At 42.5% G+C, this 21,520-nt stretch overlaps 1 protein-coding gene across 1 annotated transcript in view; it reads left to right on the top strand.

Annotated features, from left to right (window-relative positions):
* CNNM1 (cyclin and CBS domain divalent metal cation transport mediator 1) overlaps positions 1 to 21,520 on the top strand; it is a 421,587-nt gene that overhangs the window by 108,269 nt on the left and 291,798 nt on the right. The window contains exon 6 of the mRNA XM_053692543.1: positions 13,341 to 13,388. Within this exon, the coding sequence (XP_053548518.1) occupies positions 13,341 to 13,388 (48 nt within the window). The remainder of the gene's footprint in view (positions 1 to 13,340; positions 13,389 to 21,520) is intronic.

Below are 21,520 nucleotides of genomic sequence, written 5' to 3'. Positions count from 1 at the left end.
ATAAGGTCTATGAATGTACTTACTAAGGTCTTTATATGAACAACAATTGAATCAGACCAAAGGACCTGCCTGTACAAAGAGAAACTGAAGTAGGACAAAGCGTACAGAATTGGGGGGGGGGGGGGAGTTTTATGTATTATGTTCATGTAGGAACTGCAGCTTTCTTAACCTCTTAACAACACACGTCGTACAGGGTACGTCATACACAAACTGGTCATTAAAGACCAATGACATACCCTGTACGTTGTTAGGGGTTTAAAGCTGCTGAAAGCGATCATGATCGATTCCAACCGCTTTCAAGGTATTGCCGTGATACCTCGATATTGAGGCATCACTGCAATACCTTTTTTGTCACACCTTTTTTGGCACGGCCAGCGATGGTGCTGATCGTTGGTGGGTGGAAGCAGCTGCAGGGAGGTGGGGGGGCGGCCCATCACTGGACAAGTTCTGGTGACGACACCGGCCATTGTTCCGGGAAGATGGGCGGAAGCTCGCAAGGGGGGGCGGGAGCGCGCACGTGCAGGCGGCCGTCCAATCCGTGGGAGAGAGAGGAGAAATGTTGTTGGGAATGAAATCTGGGAGGGGGTAGGATATTGAGGGGGGAGCAGCTACACTACGGAAAAATGGGGGGGGGGGGATAAATTTAAAAAAAAAGCACATTTGTTAAGAAATTGGGTACTGGCAGGCAGCTGCCAGTACCTAAAATGACCACAAATAGGAAGAGGGGGGAGGTTTAGAGAGCTGTTTGGGGGAGATCGTGGAGGCTGGGGGGGACCTACACTGCAGAAACTATTTATTTATTTTAGAAAAATGCTTAAAAAAAAAAGTCTTTTATTTTAGTACTGGCAGACTTTCTGCCAGTACTTAAGATGGCGGTGACAAGTGTGGGATGGGGGAGGGAATAGAGCTGTTTGTGAGGGGTCAGGGAGAGCTCAGGGGGTGGGATGTGTCAGGTGGGAGACTGATCTCTACGCTGTCCCCTCAAAATAACTCAACACACATCGATTAATGTCTAAACCGTTGGCAACAAGAGTGAGTACACCCCTAAGTGTAAATGTCCAAATTGGGCTCAAAGTGTCAATATTTTGTGTGGCCACCATTATTTTCCAGCACTGCCTTGACCCTCTTGGGCATGCAGTTCACCAGAGCTTCATAGGTTGCCACTGGAGTACCCTTCCACTACTCCATGACAACATCACAGAGCTGGTGGATATTAGAGACCTTGCGCTCCCCCACCTTCCGTTTGAGGATGCCCCACAGATGCTCAATAGGGTTTAGATCTGGAGACATGCTTGGCCAGTCCATCACCTTTACGCTCAGCTTCTTTAGTAAAAGTGGTCATCTTGGAAGTGTGTTTGGGTTGTTATCATGTTGGAATACTACCCTGCGGCCCAGTCTCCAAAGGGAGGGGATCGTGCTCTGCTTCAGTATATCACAGTACATGTTAGCATTCATGGTTCCCTCAATGACCTATAGCTCTCCAGTGCCGGCAGCACTCATGCAGGCCCAGACCATGACACTCCCACCACCATGCTTGACTGTAGGGAAGACACACTTGTCTTTGTACTCCTCACCTGGATGCCGCCACACACGCTTGACACCATCTGAACCAAATACGTTTATCTTGGTCTCATCGGACCACAGGACATGAATCCAGTAATCCATGTCCTTAGCCTGCTTGTCCTCAGCAAATTGTTTGCGGGCTTTTTTGTGCATCATCTTTAGAAGAGGCTTCCTTCTGGGACAACATGCAGACCAATTTGAAGCAGTGTGCGGCGTATGATCTGAGCACTGACAGGCTGATCCCCCACCCCTTCAACCTCTGCAGCAATGCTGGCAGCACTCATATGTCTATTTCCCAAAGACAACCTCTGGATATGAAGCTGAGCACGTGCACTCAACTTTTTTGGTCGACCATGGCGAGGCCTGTTCTGAGTGCAATCTGTCCTGTGAAACCACTGTATGGTCTTGCCCGCCGTGCTGCAGCTCAATTTCAGGGTCTTGGCAATCTTCTTATAGCTTAGGCCATCTTTTTGTAGAGCAACAATTCTTTTTTCTTCTACAAGACATGACGAGTCCACGGATTTCATCCTTACTTGTGAGATGTATCCTCCTGCTAACAGGAAGTGGCAAAGAGCACCACAGCAGAGCTGTATATATAGCTCCTCCCTTCCCTCCACCCCCAGTCATTCCCTTTGCCTGTGTTAGTAATAGGAAGAGGTAAAGTGAGGTGTTAGTTTTAGATTCTTCAATCAAGAATTTTTTTATTTTAAAATGGTACCAGTGAGTACTATTTTCCTCAGGGAGAAATTGTCAGTCTGGATTCCCAGGAGGAATGAAGAGATCTTTTTTTCTGCCCTGAGGTTAATGATCTTAGCAGACGTTACTAAGATCCATTCTGGTTCCCACAGAGCTTCTGAAGGTAGTGCAAGAAAAATCTTCAGTGTGGAGAACGGTGTCATGCTACAAGCAGCATTGAGGTATGTTCAGTCTTTTATTTCTGAGGAGACTTGTTATATCAGAACTGGCTGACATTATTCCCTGTAAGGGAAGGGGTAAGCAGTAGACATATATGGATTATGGTGTTACTGACATTACTGATTTATACATATTGATTGCTACGGTTATGTAAATCAATAGGGGCTTGACACTGGGAGAGGCAGCTGTGACACATTCTATATTTAATAATGGCATAAATGAGATGTGTGTGTGAAAACATTAGGGGACCACATGGCTTATTAAAACCGCTTCCCATGCGGTTATAGAGACTGTTAATGCGACGCCCACGGAAGCGCAGTTTTCTCCTCACTAGAAGGCAGCAGGCACTAGCTCCGGTGGGGCCTAAAGGTGAAATTCAGTCACCGGATCGTTGTTGAATCAATTTTAAGTGCCCTGGGGGCAGGTAGGCGCCACAGCTCTGCTGTGCAGGGGCTGTTATCGTTGTTTAAAGTTTAACATAATAAAAAGACTCTTTACAGGGTGATTTAGCCTTTTCTCAATTGCTGCAATAATTTTTTGCAAATTTGATCTGTTTATTATAATTTTTTAGTGCAAAAAAATCGTTTTTGGTGCAGTACAGGAAAATTGTTGCGCTTTTATTATTTAAAGGCGCAGTACATTTTTTTCTGAAAATTCTTTTAATCAATAAATAAGGTTAAAAATGACTATTGTGGCTATTGCTAGTCTGTTTAACATGTCTGAACTTGATTAAACTCCTTGTTCTATGTGTTTAGAGGCCATTGTGGAACCCCCTCTTACTTTGTGTACCTCTTGTACTGAAAGGGCCTTACAATGTAAAAAGCATATTTTATGTAAAGAAAGTGTGCCTAAGGATGATTCTCAGTTTGCGTTTGCGTAGTCTCCTCTGGATGTGTGAGCTTGTTGGGTCTTTCCTGTTAGATTAGTCTGCTAGGGTATAGATTTTCCTTTCAACTTGCTCCATTGATTAGAAGAGAATTTACTCTTCCTTCTGGTTCTGAGAGTATACTCTCCTTCTCGGGGGACCTCGATTGAGGTTTTTGTGTTCCCATTTTCAGGGACCTCTGCGTAGGTCCGGCGACTTAGGTTGCCTGCAACGTGCCCTCTGTATGGGGGTTATTGTTGCGGTCTGTTTCTGGCTTGACTGCTTCTTTTTCCTCGCAAGTACCCTCTGTGTCGTCCTGTTGTGGACTCTGTGTTCTCAAACTTGTTTTTTTTTCACCTGGGTGTATTACACACTTTTTCATGGTCGAATACCTTGGTATTCTATGGCCAGACACTGGGAGGACTTTGCCTCTTTAGTTGCATTCCGTGCTTGCAGGATATTGGGGAGATGTCTTTTCTGTCTCTGTGCCTGGTCTTATCCCGGGTTTCACTTGGTATTGGCGTGGCCTCCTTTCCCTGTTTGGACCCCTTTGGGTCTCTGTGAGCTGGGCTCACTAGTGGAGGTGTTCCTTTTTGTATTAGGGGACCTTTCGATTTCCTTGGTTCTCCTTTGCCTTGTTCCCTTGGGGGTTTCGGCTGGTGTCTCCTTCTTTTGTGGAGATGAGCGGTGGGGGACCGTTTGTTGGGCGACGGTGTCTTCTGGAGGACTGTTGGCTCTGTCGAGTCCGTTTGCGGTCTCTAGTTTGGCTTCTGGACTGACTGCGAGTCAGTGTCACTGGGGCTTTTCCTCTTAAAATTTTCGCAGCTTCCAACAAAGCAGGTTTTTTTATTGGGTAGAGGTTCAGGCCTGGTGCCCTCAGTTTGGGCCACCTATTGTACCTTCTTGTCTTGGCATTTAGTGTCCTCTATAGCTTGGGTATTGTTTTCCTAAAAGTAATGAATGCAGCTGTGGACTCTTTCCATTTAAGAAGAAAAACATAAATTATGCTTACCTGATAATTTCCTTTTCTTCTGATGGAAAGAGTCCACAGCTCCCCACCCGTACTTTTATCTGGGGCATCCTTATATTCTTCTGGCACCTCTTACCCTGATATTTCTTCTACTGTTCCTTGTTCCTCGGCAGAATGATTGGGGGATGAGGGGAGTGGGAGGAGTATTTGAGCCTTTGGCTGGGGTGTCTTTGCCTCCTTCTGGTGGCCAGGTTCTTATTTCCCAAAAGTAATGAATGCAGCTGTGGGCATTTTCCATGATAAAAAAAGGAAATTATCAGGTAAGCATAATTTATGTTTTGTGCTATGTATTTGTCTTCCCTTTTGTTGCTTATGGATGCCCCCCAAATGTATTTTTTTCTACCTTGATACCACATATGACCCAAAACATATATTGAGCATACTCCGCTCCCAAAGCTGGAAATTTGGCCAAATAGACTTGAGTCTGTTTTCACATGCAAGGTATCTCTGGGACTTTTTAACTTACATATTCAAATATATGCAAATTACTTAAGTCTCTTGAAGTAGAATAAAGAGTGAGCAGATATAAAATTTATAATAGCCACACTTTTTACAGTGATTGAGCCTACCATATAAACTTCTAAATGGGATTGCACCTTTGTGAAGGTGAGTTCAATATTGTAGGCACATGCTCTGTGTTTAGACTTTTGACAGCACGATTCCGATGCAGATACAATGTTGTAATGCAGCAGGTTCCAGCTTTACATTTTCAGTATGTACTGTTAAAATACAGTATAAGAATATATATATATAAGTCCTTCTAATAGAAACCTGTAGTCTTCTTCTTGGTATCAGATCATGCCAAACTGGAAATGGTGCTTTTACTATCAAATGTAAATATTGTTAAAAACAATACTTTTAAAATATTAAATATTTAAAGTGACAATGTAATCATGTAGCAATCATGCCCATTATGGGGCATATTTATGAAGGTGCGAGCGGACATGATCCGATATTGCGGATCTTGTCCGCTGCACATTGATAAATGCCGACAGCATATGCTCTTTTCTGCGGCCAATCGGCCGATAGCAGGGGGTGTCGATCCGTTGATTTCTGTCGATTTCTGTCCGCGGCCTCAGAGCAGGCGGATAGGTTATGGAGCAGCAGAGCTTGACAAATATGCCCCTATGTCTTTATACACGTGGCATTCCGATGGTTTAGCAGTGATGAGGATGGAATCGCATTGCCGTAGGTTAATATAATACACGCAAATGATGATTTCCTTTACACAGAGAACAAATGGGGTAATTCCCAGTTTCTATCTTAGTAACAAGTACTTAAAACGGTAACTTTATTGTTAAAACACATTCATGGCTGCAGGCTTTTAAAGCACTAATCTTTTTTGCATTGTGATCACTCGAAAAACACGCTGGCCAATTCTTCCAGAAAGCAAAAAAGATAGATTGTGACTGACCCCTTAATAGGTTATTTGGGATACTTTTGTTTTGGTAAGCTGATACCTTATGGCAAAACATTGGAATGCAGTCACAGTTCTTAAAGGGACAGTAAAGTCAAAATTAACCTTTCATGTTTCAAACAGAGCGTGCAATTTTAAACAACTTTACAATTTACTTATTTTATCAAATTTGCTTTGTTCTCTTGGTATCTATTGTTAAAGAGTAAGTCTAGGCAGGCTTATAGGAGCTCAGGAGTGTGCACGTTTCTTTGGCAGCAGTGTTTTACAATGCTGCTATAGATTTCTAAAGAAACGTGCTTACTCCTGAGCTCCTATGAGTCTGACTATATTTACTCTTCAACAAATGATACCAAGAGAACAAAGCAACTTTGTCAATAGAAGTAAATTGGAAAGTTGTTTAAAATTGCATGCTCTATCTGAATCATGAAAGTTTAATTTTGACTTTACGCTCCCTTTAACCCCTTAACGACTAGCGCCGCACCCTGTACGACGCTGGTCGTTATGCTCTTAAGGACTGCTGTCCTGGGCCTCTCTCTGCCGCGATATCAGTAAGAATAGCAAAATAGCGCTATTTCTGCTATCTCTGTGGCCCCCTCTGCATGGGAGCAGTGGTGCCGATCGTTGGTGGGTAGGAGGGTAAGGGAGGAGGCGGGTGGACGGCCCATCGCTGGAGGGGGCGGGAGGTGTGTGGGAGGGGCGGGACCGTTACGCTATGGAAAGAAAAAATGTAAGAGCGGCACTGAGTGGGAAGGAGGGGGGGGGGAGGAGGGGAAGCAGGGAGAGTGGCCTCCTGATGTAAAAAGTGAGGTAGAGAGTGGGAAATCGATCTGGGAGTGGGTAGGGTAATGAGGGGGGGCAGCTACACTACTGAAAAAATGGTTGTTTTTTTTTATAAAAAAAAAAAAAGACTAATAACTGCAGCATACTGGGTACTGGCAGCTGCCAGTACCTAAGATGGCGGCCAATAGGTAGAGGGGGAGGCTTAGAGAGCTGTTGGGAGGCTTATCTCTACGCTAAAGCTAAAATTAATGCTACAAGCTACCTAATTAACCCCTTCACTGCTGGGCATAATAAAAATGTGGTGCACAGCTGCATTTAGCTGCCTTCTAATTACCAAAATGCAATGCCAAAGCCATATATGTCTGTTATTTCTGAACAAAGGGGATCCTAGAAAAGTATTTACAACCATTTGTGCCATGATTGCACAAGCTTTTTGTAAATAATTTTAGTGAGAAACCTAAAATTGTGAAAAAGTTAACGATTTTTCTTTTTAAAGATACGATGAGTCCACGGATTTCATCCATACTTGTGGGATATCGCCTCCTGGTCAGCAGGAGGAGGCAAATAGCACCACAGCAGAGCTGTATATATAGCTCCTCCCTTCCCTCCCACTCCAGTCATTCTCTTTGCCTGTGTTAGTGATAGGAAGAGGTAAAGTGAGGTGTTAGTTTAGTTTCTTCAATCAAGAGTTTATTATTTTTAAAACGGTGCCAGTGAGTGCTATTTTATTCAGGGTGTAGCCGTATTCCTTGTTAGCCTCTAGAGTAGAGCTACAGGTGGCTTTAAAGCAATGGGAACTGGGGGGATTTTCATTCTCTCTGCGCCTCCCATATTATCTGCTGCCCTGCAGATGATGGTCTTAGCAGATATTATCTAAGACCCTGTTTGTTCCCACAGATCTACAGGAGGAGAAGAAACAGGACCTCGTGTTCATGTGGGAAGAGTCATGCTGTCGCTCAGCATAGAGGTATGTGCAGTCCTTTCATTTCTGGGACATATATTTAGCTCAGAACAGACTGTTTTTTCTCATATCTGATGTGAGGGGTCATAATCTATTATGAAGATTGGGAGAAAGTACTCGACACTTACATGTGCCATGTGTGTAAGGGTTCCCCTCATTAATCTGTGACTGGCATGTCAAACAGTAATCTTGTTGTGACTGTTGGCCTGTTTTTTGGGACTGTGGGCTGACGCTGGGGATCCTGGCTTTCGGAGTTGTACAAGTACTCCGGTGTAAGCTGCTATAGGGTTTTGCCTGTGTGTTTGTTAGGTGCACCATACATTGGCTAGGGTTTATCCGGAACGGCATTTGTTTGCGTTATTTTGTTTTAGCCAGGTTCAACCGAGGTATAGTTGCCGCCCACGATGTGTGGAGCGTGACGTTTGCGTGCTTGAGAAACCGTGCAGTTATTTTCTTAGGAGTTCCCGGCACCCGATCAAGTGCGCTTGCAGACTCCGGTGTTCCTTGGACCACATGACTAAGTGTTAGTCACAGGCGGTCTTAGGCACTCTGCTCAACAAGTCGACGGTGTCACGTGGGGGCAGGTAGGCGCCGCAGCAGAGCTGTGGCGAGGAGGTGCACTGTTAGTTTAGTTTTTGCCAGTGTTTTGTATAAACGGTCAGAGTTAAACACTGTTACTCTCTGTTTCAGACGTATCAGAGTGTTGGGTCAATAACACTTTGTTTGCATAAGAGGGCATTTGAAATATCTTAGGCTGTTCTTATATTTTTTAGGTGTAAAATACTACAGTTACAACGAAGATTGCTTTGCTTTGTTTATTATTATCATGGAAGATCTTCAAAGCATTACATGTTCCATGTGTTTGCATGCCAATGTGGAACCTCCTGTTACTTTTGTCCCTCTTGCACTAAGAGGGCTTTACAGTTTAGAGAGCAAATTTTCTTTAATAAAAATTTGTCAAAAGCGGATGCTTCTCAGGGTTCTGCTGAGGAGATTCAGAGTATGCTGCAACTTTCTCCCCAAGCGTCACAGCCCTTATCGCCCGCTCAAGCGGCGCCCAGTTCCTCGGCAGCTTCGGCTGCGATCACATTGCAGGACATAGCTGCAGTTATGTCTTCTACTCTTTCAGAAGCGTTATCTGCCTTTCCCGTACTTCAAGGCAAACACAGTAGGAAGGATAACCGCATGGTCAATACAGCTTCGGATGCTTTGATGGCGATCTCAGATGTACCCTCCCAGGGCTCTGAATTGGAGGGTATGGAGGTCCTATCCGAGGGTGAATTTTCTGACTCAGGAAGTGTCTTACCTCAGACGGATTCAGATGTGGTTTCTTTCAGGTTTAAACTTGAACACCTCCGTCTGTTATTGAGGTTTTGTTTACTCTGGATGACTGTGATTTAGTTGTGGTTCCTCCAGAGAAATTGAGTAAGTTGGACAGATATTTAGAGGTCCCTTCTTATTCTGATGTTTTTCCAGTTCCTAAGAGGACTTCAGAAATTATTGCTAAGGAATGGGAGAGACCGGGTATTCCATTCTCCCCTTCTCCTGTTTTCAAGAAAATGTACCTTATAGCGGACGCTATTAGGGACTCTTGGCAAACGATCCCTAATATGGAGGGGGCTATTTCCACCTTGGCTAAACGAACTACTATCCCTATCGTGGATAGTTGTGCTTTCAAAGACCCTATGGATAAGAAATTGGAGGGTCTCCTTAAAAGGATCTATGTTCATCAGGGATTGCTATTGCAACCAGCGGCCTGCATTGTTATGGTTGCAAGTGCAGCGGCTTATTGGTTTGATGCTTTGGAAGAATCTCTTAAAACTGAGACTTCTTTGGAAGAAATACAAGATAGGATTAAAGCTATCAAATTAGCTGAAATCTTTGTCTGCAGATGTGTCATCTAAGTCTAAGCTTTTGGCTATTCCTTACAAGGGGAAGACCCTGTTCGGACCTGACTTGAAGGAAATTATTTCGGACATCACGGGAGGCAAGGGTCATCTCCTCCCTCAGGATAAGAAATCCAAACAGAGAGGTCGACAGAGTAATTTTCGTTCCTTTCAAAACTTCAAGGGAATCCCCCCTTCCTCTTCCGCTAAACAGGAAGGTAACTATTCTCAACCCAAGTCTACCTGGAGACCCACTCAGTCCTGGAACAAGGGTAAACAATCCAAGAAGCCTGCTGCTGCTCCCAAGTCAGCATGAAGGGTTGGCCCCCGATCCGAGACCGGATCTAGTAGGGGGCAGACTGTCTTTCTTCATCCAGGCTTGGGTGACAGATGTTCAGGATCCCTGGGCATTAGAGATAGTGTCTCAGGGATACAAGCTGGAATTCAGAAATTCTTCCCCCAGAGGAGGTTTCTTCTTTCTCGATTGTCTGTAGACTAGATAAAGAGAGAGGCGTTCTTACGCTGTGTAAGAGACCTCTCCTCCATGGGTGTAATTTGTCCCGTTCCAATTCAGGGACAGGAGTTTTATTCAAATCTGTTTGTAGTTCCCAAAAAAGAGGGAACTTTCAGACCTATCTTAGATCTCAAGAGTCTAAACAAGTTTCTCAGAGTTCCATCTTTCAAGATGGAAACTATTCGTACCATTCTTCCATTGATCCAGGAGGGTCAATTTATGACAACGGTGGATCTAAAGGATGCATATATTCATGTTCCTATCCACAGAGATCATCACAAGTTCGTGAGGTTTGCCTTTCTGGACAAGCATTTTCAGTTTGTGGCTCTTCCTTTTGGTCTGGCCACGGCGCCCAGGATTTTCACAAAAAATCTGGGGTCTTTATTGGCGGTTCTAAGGCCACGGGGCATCGTGGTGGCGCCTTATCTGGATGATATACTGATCCAGGCGTCTTCATATCTACTGACAAGGTCCCATACCCACATTGTGCTTTCCTTCCTAAGACCCACGGGTGGAAGGTAAACCTGGAAAAGAGTTTGTTAGTTCCTCAGACAAGAGTACCCTTTCTGGGAACTGTAATCGACTCTATTTCGATTAAGATTTTTCTGACGGAGGTCAGAAAGTTAAAAATTCTTAATACATTTCGAACCATTCAGTCTAATCCTCGTCTGTCAGTGGCTCAGTGCATGGAGGTAATCAGATTGATGGTGGCGGCAATGGACATTGTTCCGTTTGCTCGTTTTCATCTCAGGCCTCTGCAACTCAGCATGCTCAGGCAGTGGAATGGAGATTATACAGATTTGTCTCAAATAAATTTAGATCAGGAGACAAGGGACTCTCTTCTATGGTGGTTGTCGCTGGATCATCTATCCCAGGGGACATGCTTCCGCAGACCCTCTTGGGTGATAGTGACAACGGATGCAAGCCTGTTAGGATGGGGAGCAGTCAGGAACAACCTAAGGGCTCAGGGTGTATGGACTCAGGCGGAGTCTCTCCTTCCCATCAATATCCTAGAGTTGAGAGCAATATTCAATGCGCTTCGGGCTTGGCCTCAGTTGGCTTCGGCCCAGTTCATCAGATTCCAGTCAGACAACATAACGACTGTAGCTTACATCAATCATCAGGGAGGAACAAGAAGTTATTTAGCGATGACAGAAGTAGCCAAGATAATACAGTGGGCAGAGTCTCACTCTTGCCATCTGTCTGCGATCCACATCCCAGGGGTGGAAAACTGTGAAGCAGATTTTCTAAGCAGACAGACATTTCATCCAGGAGAGTGGGAACTCCATCCGGAGGTATTTTCCGACCTGATTCTCAGATGGGGCAGGCCGGAGTTGGATCTCATGGCATCTCGCCAGAATGCCAAGCTTCCGAGATACGGGTCCAGGTCCAGGGATCCCCAGGCCGAGCTGATAGATGCTTTGGCAGTGCCTTGGTCCTTCAGCCTAGCTTATGTGTTCCCTCCATTCGCTCTCCTTCCCTGGGTGATTGCTCGAGTCAAACAGGAGAGGGCATCGGTGATCCTCGTCGCCCCTGCGTGGCCTTGCAGGACTTGGTATGCCGATCTGGTGGACATGTCATCTCAGCCACCGTGGAAGCTCCCATTGAGGAGAGACCTTCTCATTCAGGGCCCCTTCCATTATCCGAATCTGGTTTCTCTGCAGCTGACTGCTTGGAGATTGAACGCTTAATTTTGTCTAAGCGTGGGTTTTCTGATTCGGTCATAGATACCTTGATTCAGGCACGTAAGCCTGTTACTAGAAAGATTTACCATAAGATATGGCGTAAATATCTTTATTGGTGTGAATCCAAGGGCTACTCATGGAGTAGGGTTAGGATTCTCAGGATTTTGTCTTTTCTCCAAGACGGATTGGAGAAAGGGTTGTCAGCAAGTTCCTTAAAAGGACAGATTTCTGCTTTATCTATTTTGTTACACAAGCGTCTGACAGCTGTTCCAGATGTTCAATCTTTTTGTCAGACTCTGACTAGAATCAGGCCTGTATTTAGACCAATTGCTCCTCCTTGGAGTTTAAATTTAGTTCCTAATGTTCTTCAAGGGGTTCTGTTTGAACCTATGCATTCCATAGATATTAAGTTATTATCTTGGAAAGTTTTATTTTTGGTTGCTATTTCTTCTGCTCGCAGAGTATCTTGGCATTACAATGTGATTCTCCTTATCTTATTTTTCATTCGGATAAGGTGGTGTTACGTACCAAACCTGGTTTTCTTCCTAAAGTTGTTTCAAATAAAAATATTAATCAGGAAATTGTTGTTCCTTCCTTGTGTCCTAATCCTTCTTCTAAGAAGGAGCGTCTGTTACATAATTTGGACGTGGTCCATGCCTTGAAGTTCTACTTACAGGCGACTAAGGATTTTCGTCAATCGTCTTCCTTGTTTTTCGTTTTTTTCAGGGAAACGTAGGGGTCAGAAAGCTACGGCTACCTCTCTTTCTTTTTGGCTGAAGAGTATCATCCGTTTTGCATATGAGAATGCTGGACAGCAGCCTCCTGAACGAATTACGGCTCATTCCACTAGGGCTGTGGCTTCCTCATGGGCATTCAAAAATAATGCTTCTGTTGAACAGATTTGCAAAGCTGCAACTTGGTCGTCTCTTCACACTTTTTCCAAATTTTCCAAATTTGATACCTTTGCCTCGGCTGAGGCTGTTTTTGGGAGGAAAGTTTTTCAAGCAGTGGTGCCTTCCGTTTAGGTTCCCTGTCTTGTCCCTCCCTTTTCATCCGTGTACTATAGTTTTGGTATTGTATCCCACAAGTAAGGATGAAATCCGTGGACTCATCGTATCTTTAAAAAGAAAAGGAAATGTATGCTTACCTGATAAATGTTTCTTTTTAGATACGTTGAGTCCACGGCCCACCCTGTTTTTCTCAGACAGGTCTTTATTTTTGTTAAAATTCAGTCAGCTCTGCACCTTGGCTTTTCCTTTCTCTTCCTAACTTCGGTCGAATGACTGGAGTGGGAGGGAAGGGAGGAGCTATATACAGCTCTGCTGTGGTGCTCTTTGCCTCCTCCTGCTGACCAGGAGGCGATATCCCACAAGTAAGGATGGAATCTGTGGACTCATCGTATCTAAAAAGAAACAATTTTATCAGGTAAGCATAAATTTCCTTTTTTTTTTAATCGCATTTGGCGGGGAAATGGTGGCATGAAATATACCAAAATGGGCCTAGATTAATACTTTGGGTTGTCTGCTAAAATAATATATATATATATATATATATATAGTTTTGATAGGTAAATATAAAAAATGCTCTATTTCTGTTTAAATGTAGTGATAGCAAAAATGCTCTGGTCTTTTGGGGAAGTTTTTGTCTGAAATGGTGTTGACTGTCCCTTTAAAGAAGCTCAAACAGATTATTATAGGATTTCACAGCTTCTTTTTTTCTTGTAGATAATGATGTGAGGAAAGTTGGAAGTCTTGCTGGATCATCCTTCCTCTGTAAGTATGTAAACTTTATTTTGCATCCTATTTAGAATAAATGAGAAATGATTTGTAATTCAAAGAATGTAGTCTTGTTTGAAATGAGATACCCATCAAGGAAGTTAGTTACATGATATGGTAGGAAATATATATATTTGTTGGTTCCTGTCCAGCTTAATGTGAAAAGGAGTGTAGTCTAAAATAAAAACATGTCGGGTATTATGGGTTCACAAACTGGAAAAAAAAACACAGGGAGCCCCTAAAACGTAACTTTTAATCCATCTTTTAAATTGTGTACAATATGAAAACAGGCCTCAAAAGAGCTTAAGAGCAAGCAGGCTGACACATTTCGGCTGAACTCCGTAGTCTTAGCCTAACAGACATACTAATTTTTCATTTAAAAGGAGCTTCCAGAAGCGTTCAGCGGGGCAGTGAAAAATCTTCTCCCAGTGGGGAGAAGTCACAGGCCTGCTAGGTAAAATGCAATACCCTGGTGTACAGTGTGCTGGTCCTTCAGATCAGCTGCTGCCATGACGCAAGGGTAGAGGAAGGTGCTTGCTGGTGAGTAGAAATGTCACTTTCCCTGTCCCACTAGCTATTCCATGAACATCTTAGTGTTCATATTGCTTGAGGGTGTTAAAAACACATTTAGGCACTTTGACAGCTTTTCTGGCACTCTTCAAGAGGTTCTGATACTGACACTAGCAGGCACAGCATTTCTCACTGTCCACACTGCATGCTCACTTTATTTAATCTTTTCTTGGGGTTTTATGGCACAAAGACTCCCAGGGATTTTTGTAGCAGTGCAGTAAAGGTGAAACTTGCACAGGGAGGCACACAGTTTGTGCAGCATTATGGGTACCGTAATTCAATCCTGATGGGGGCGAGACAGATCTCATGTAAGCCCCCCATATATATTTCAGCTGTTTGATGTATGTTCTGAGCATATTACTAATCCTAGACAGGGAGTGTTTGCATTACATATTAGTCATAGAATTTTATAGATTTAGTATGAAGTGATGCGCTTAGCTCTCCCAACTAGCCAATCTCTATATACTATCTCCTTCCTAGATAGTTAAAAAATAGTACAAAAACAACAATAAGGGTGGATGGCGCTACAAAGCAATTGTCATAGAACCCCCTTACTGAGTCATAGAGCCCCCCTTACTTAGTGAAGTGTTATGCATATTGGAGGTGGATGAGCCCAGTAACCCTTTTTAATCTAATACTAAGGTACTTGATAGATTCTTTAAGTCTGTTTCTAAACTGCCTTTTACATTCTGTATACCTGAATCAGTATCAGATTATTAGATGTTGAACAAGCCAGGGATACCTTTGTTCCTTCAGAGCTATCGCCACTTTAGCTAAATGTCCTACTATTCCCTTAGAGGCTAGCACTTCCTTTAATAACATGATGGACCCAGAAACTTGAAGGCTCAAGTTTTGGTCAGCTGACATTGAGGCCTATTTATCAAATGGCTGTCGGACCTGATCCAACAGTGCGGATCAGGTCCAACAGACATCGCTGAATGCGGAGAGCAATACGCTCTCCGTATTCATCATTGCACCAGCAGCTCTTGTGAGCTGCTGGTGCAAGGCCGCCAACAATGGGTTGTCAATCAACCCGATCGTACTCGATCGTGTTGATTTGTGGCGATGTCTGTCCGCCTCATCAGAGCAGGCGGACAGGGTTATGGAGCAGCGGACTTTAGACCGCTGCTCCATAACTTGTGTTTCTGGCGAGTCTGAAGACTTACCAGAAACACAGGCCCTCAAGCTCCATCCAGAGCTAGATAAATGGGCCTCATTGTCTCTAAAAGCAGACTCCTATCGCTGCCCTTCCAAGTTAATGTCCTTTTTTGACCTTTGTCTAGATACGATAATATTCACAGTTATTTTAAGTAACTGCGCTTTTTTGCCACATGATAAAAAAATTTGTAAGGGCAAGGGCCAAACAGCAGAATGTTTGAATTCCTTTTGGCACTCCAGATTTAAAAAGCTTCTTCCTCCAATCAACCGGCAGGTGATATGAATGACTGATTTTTTTGTCTTGTATGTGCTATCTATGGCGTGTAATATTAAAGTGTACCTTTTGGTTTTACCCTTGAGTTACAGGTGGCACAGCTTTTTTATGTTCTATACATTTATAATGCATTTACAGTATTTGATTCAGATCAGCCAATAGGATCAGAGCTTCTTAAATCCTATTGACTGTTCAAAACAGCCAATAGGATGAAAGCTACTGAAATCCTATTGGCTGATTTAAACAGCCAATAGGATTTCAGTAGCTCTCATCCTGTTGAATGTTTTGAACAGCCAATAGGAGTTTAGAAGCTCTCATCCTATTGGCTGATTTGAATTGGAAGAATCAAATCAGCCAATAGGAATGCAAGGTACGCCATTTTGAAACGGCTACCTTGCATTGGAGCTTCAGTGTACGGCGGGGAACGTATGAAGAGGATGCTCCGCGCTGGATGTCTTCGCCGCTCCGCACTGCCGGAATGAAGATAGAAGACGCTCCCGCGATGGATGAAGATGTCGCCGCCTGGATGAAGACTTCTCGCCGCCTGGATGTCCGGACTTCAGCAACAGTGAGTAGATATTATGGGGTTAGTGTTAGGTATTTTTTTTAGAGGGGGTGTTTTTTTTTTCAGATTAGAGTTTGGGCTTTTGAAAAAGAGCTAAATGACCTTTTTAAGGGCAATGAAAAAGAGCTGAATGCCCTTTTAAGGGCAATACCCATACAAATGCCTCTTTAGGGGCAATGGGTAGATTAGGTTTTTTTTTAGAGTTAGGTTTTTTTATTTTGGGGGGTTGGTTGGGTGGTGGGTTTTACTGTTGGGGGGACTTTGTATTTTTTTACAGGTAAAAGAGCTGTTTAACTTAGGGCAATGCCCTACAAAAGGCCCTTTTAAGGTCTATTGTAGGCTAGGGGGTGTTTTAATTTTGTGGGGGCTTTTTTATATTTATAGGGTTATTAGATTAGGTGTAATTTTTTTATTTTTGATAATTTTGTTTATTATTTTTTGTAAGCTTAGTGTTTTTTTATTTTTCATAATTTAGTGTTTATTATTATTTATTTTTAATTGGTAGTATTTTTTATTTTATTAGAATAGTAGGTTAGGTTAATTTATAGTTTAATTTTAGTTTTTTAGTTTTTTACAGGTAAGTTTTTATTTATTTAAATATAGTTATATTGTAATTTTAATTTAAAGTTAGGGGGGTGTTAGGTTTAGGGGTTAATAGTTTAATTTAGTGTTTTGCGATGTGGGGGGGCTGCAGTTTATGTTTTTTTTTTAGGTTTATTTAGTGGCGGAGATGTGGGAGGCCAGATGTGTAGGGGTTAATAACTTTATTATAATGTCGGGGAGCGGCGGAATAGGGGTTAGTCGCTTTATTATAGTGTTGGATAGGTCGGGGAACGGCAGAATAGGGGTTAATAACTTTACTATAGTGGTGGTGATGTCGGGGAGTGGCTAAATAGGGGTTAATAATTTTTATTAGTGTTGGCGATGTCGGGAGCGGCAGATTAGTGATTAATACATATATTTAATTGTCGCAATGTGGGTGGGCGGCAGATTAGGGGTTAATAGGTTTAATATAGTGTTTGCAATGCGGGAGGGTCACGGTTTAGAGGTTAATAGGTAGTTTATGGGTGTTAGTGTACATTGTAACACTTTAGTTATGAGTTTTGTGAAACATTTTTGAGGTGCAAAACTCATAACTACTGCTCTCAGATGGCGGTATGGATCGTGTCGGTATAGGCTGTAACACAAGCATTTTAGCCTCACCGCAGAACCTACAATACCGGCGCTATTAAAATCCCACGCAAAAACGTCATTTTTTTTGAGTGCGGAATGGATGTTGCGTTACAGGTTAAAATGCTTGCAGTATAGCTATACCGACACGACTCGCAATAACTGCGTTACTGCCATTATGCTGAAATTGCAATTTTTCAGCATTAAAAGCCGTAACGCAAAATTCATAATCTACCTGACTGTTTCAATCCCCCTTACGCTACTTCTTTACCTCCTCCATTTATTTACCCTCATGCTGTTTTTTGCTGCCATTCTCATTTCCCTTTACACTCACCCTCTTATTCTCTTTTCTGCTCCCCACTAGTTTTGATAAAACTTTAAAAAGAGTATATGGGCAAAAAAAGTGTATGGATTTTCTTATGCATGTATATGTAACAACTGACTCTCCCCTAGTTTTAACTACACAGCTAAAATGAAATGTGTTAACATTTTCTTTTATAAGGTACAACAATGTGTCAACATTTATTTATGATGCAATTGATTTCCTTTGACTTTTTACAACTTTCTTTTGTAAAGAACTGGGAACAAAAGACATATACGGTAAATGGCATATGTGATAGTTTTTTTCAGGTTTATTCAGCATCTATTCAAATAGATTGGAATGGCTTTGAAAATAAAACAAACAAAAATCACCTGGGCTGGTATACAATGTTTTTGTACAGCCATTCAAAGTGATTGGAATGAGGACCTATACATTATTTTTTAATAATAAATATATAAAAATTGGATAATTATTTTATATCTATAAAGTATAGATAATATATAGTATCATATATATATATATATATATATATATATATATCAAATAATAATTTAAGGCAAAGGGCCAGATTATAAGTGGAGTGCTAAATACGGCTTTCATGAAAACAATATTTGCGCTCCACTGTGTAATATCAGCACACGCTAATGTGCACTGGTATGACAAGTTCACAGCAATGCAAACGCGAACTCGAGTTTGCATTGCTGGGAAGCATTGCGCTCATGAGAGTGCGCTTCCATAGACTCCTATGGGAGCCTGGCTCTGATGTCGGCAGCAATTTTAAATATATGTGTATATGATTATATACATATATATTTATGTGTTAATATTTGTATACTGTACATACACTAATGGGCCACTTTATTAGGTACACCTTGCTAGTACCGGGTTGGACCCACTTTTGCCTTCAGAACTGCCTTAATTCTTCGTGGTATAGATTCAACATGGTGTTGGAAACATTCCTCAGAGATTTTGGTCCATATTGACATGATCATATTGACATGATAGTATCACACAGTTGCTGCAGATTTGTCGGCTGCACATCCATGATGAAAATCTCCCATTCCACCACATCCCAAAGGTGCTCTATCGGATTGAGATCTGGTGACTGTGTAGGCCATTGGAGTACGATAAACTCATTGTCATGTTCTAGAAACCAGTTTGAGAGGATTTTGGCTTTGTGACAGGGTGCATTATCCTGTTGGAAGTAGCCATCAGAAGATGGGTACACTGTAGTCATAAAGGGATGGACATGGTGAGTAACAATACTCAGGTAGGCAGTGGCGTTTAAACAATGCTCAGTTGATACTAAGGGGCCCAAAGTGTGCCAAGGAAATACCCCCCACACTATTACACCACCACCACCACCAGCCTGAACCGTTAATACAAGGCAGGATGGATCCATGCTTTCATGTCGTTTATGCCAAATTCTGATCCTACCATCTGAATGTCGCAGCTGAAATCGAGACTCATGATACCAGGCAGCGTTTTTCCAATCTTCTATTGTCAAATTTTCGTGAGCCTATGCAAATTGTAGCCTCAGTTTCCTGTTCTTAGTTGACAGGAGTGGCACCCGGTGTGGTCTTCTACTGCTGTAGTCCATGTGCTTCAAAGCTCGATGTGTTGTGCGTTCAAAGATGATATTCTGCATACCTTGGTTGTAACGAGTGGTTATTTGAGTTACTGTTGCCTTTCTATCATCTCAAACCAGTCTGCCCATTCTCCTCTGACATCAGCAAGGCATTATCGTCCACACAACTGCCACTCTTATCGTCCACACAACTGCCACTCACTGGATATTTTAGATATTGTGAAAAGACACTAGAGGGCGCTAGTATACAAAATATGAGTGAGTGGAAGTATCATAACATATATAAAACCTAAAAATGAATTTGAACAATCAACAATATACAATAATATATCAATAGAAGGTGTAACCTCATTAAAAAATAAATAAAAAATAATAATACAAATATAAAAAAATAAATGTCCAGTCTTATATCTGAAAGTTCAAAGCAAGGATAATGTGGTATAATGTCTCCAAAACGAAAATGGCAGCACACAAAGATTCAGGCAGCACTCTCCCCTCTTCAACCTCTGAATGGCGGATCTGCAGAAATTCAAACACAAAGAGGCGCCCAATGTGTGTATCTATAGCGATGTTTCCAACTAGCACAGCCGTAATTTATACGCAGGGTACTCACAATTTCGAAGAGCACACCAATGTACTTGTTGACACAGGCTGGTTATTTAGAACTAACCAGCTGGCTCTCTCCGGTTCTCACTCTCCCCACTTCGACGGTATGGTAGTGACAGGCTCACTCCTTAAGGATATGCAGGCAATGATATGATAAAACAAGTCCTTTATTGTTATTACACTGCAAACAAAGGCTATATACAGTGATCCTTAAAAGCAAGCCAATAGCAATATTAACAGTTGGTTTTGCTACACGTTTCTCGGCACTCCTGGCCGTTTCATCAGGCATAATTGTACTAACATTCAAACCGGCTTATATTGCCGCTCACTACCATACCTCTGAACACTCCTCCCCACTGGGGTGTGTGCAATTTCGGACCTATCACCATCCGATTAACTTAAGGTGTGTACTCAACCTACACAGTTGTTAACCTATCCCTATTAACTGTGAGATTACTTGCGCTCTCAAATACCACCAGTTGATACGATCAAAAGTTGACCTTTATATATATATTAATATCAAATAATAATTTAAGGCAAACGGCCAGATTATAAGTGGAGTGCTAAATACGGCTTTCATGAAAACAATATTTGCGCTCCACTGTGTAATATCAGCACACGCTAATGTGCGCTGGTATGACAAGTTCACAGCAATGCAAACGCGAACTCGAGTTTGCATTGCTGGGAAGCATTGCGCTCATGAGAGTGCGCTTCCATAGACTCCTATGGGAGCCTGGCTCTGATGTCGGCAGCAATTTTAAATATATGTGTATATGATTATATACATATATATTTATGTTTTAATATTTGTATACTGTACATACACTAATGGGCCACTTTATTAGGTACACCTTGCTAGTACCGGGTTGGACCCCCTTTTGCCTTCAGAACTGCCTTAATTCTTCGTGGCATAGATTCAACATGATGTTGGAAGCATTCCTCAGAGATTTTGGTCCATATTGACATGATCATATTGACATGATAGTATCACACAGTTGCTGCAGATTTGTCGGCTGCACATCCATGATGAAAATCTCCCATTCCACCACATCCCAAAGGTGCTCTATCGGATTGAGATCTGGTGACTGTGTAGGCCATTGGAGTACGATAAACTCATTGTCATGTTCTAGAAACCAGTTTGAGAGGATTTTGGCTTTGTGACAGGGTGCATTATCCTGTTGGAAGTAGCCATCAGAAGATGGGTACACTGTAGTCATAAAGGGATGGACATGGTGAGTAACAATACTCAGGTAGGCAGTGGCATTTAAACAATGCTCAGTTGATACTAAGGGGCCCAAAGTGTGCCAAGGAAATATCCCCCACACTATTACACCACCACCACCAGCCTGAACCGTTAATACAAGGCAGGATGGATCCATGCTTTCATGTCGTTTATGCCAAATTCTGATCCTACCATCTGAATGTCGCAGCTGAAATCGAGACTCATGATACCAGGCAGCGTTTTTCCAATCTTCTATTATCAAATTTTCGTGAGCCTATGCAAATTGTAGCCTCAGTTTCCTGTTCTTAGTTGACAGGAGTGGCACCCGGTGTGGTCTTCTGCTGCTGTAGTCCATGTGCTTCAAAGTTCGACGTGTTGTGCGTTCAAAGATGATATTCTGCATACCTTGGTTGTAACGAGTGGTTATTTGAGTTACTGTTCCCTTTCTATCATCTCAAACCAGTCTGCCCATTCTCCTCTGACATCAGCAAGGCATTATCGTCCACACAACTGCCACTCTTATCGTCCACACAACTGCCACTCACTGGATATTTTAGATATTGTGAAAAGACACTAGAGGGCGCTAGTATACAAAATATGAGTAAGTGAGTGGAAGTATCATAACATATATAAAACCTAAAAATGAATTTGAAC

The sequence above is a fragment of the Bombina bombina genome, chromosome 9, assembly GCF_027579735.1.
Source record: "Bombina bombina isolate aBomBom1 chromosome 9, aBomBom1.pri, whole genome shotgun sequence".
In the NCBI taxonomy this organism is placed as follows: domain Eukaryota; kingdom Metazoa; phylum Chordata; class Amphibia; order Anura; family Bombinatoridae; genus Bombina; species Bombina bombina.
The sequence above is the reverse complement of the archived record's forward strand: the minus strand, read 5'-3'. Positions and strand labels throughout refer to the sequence as shown.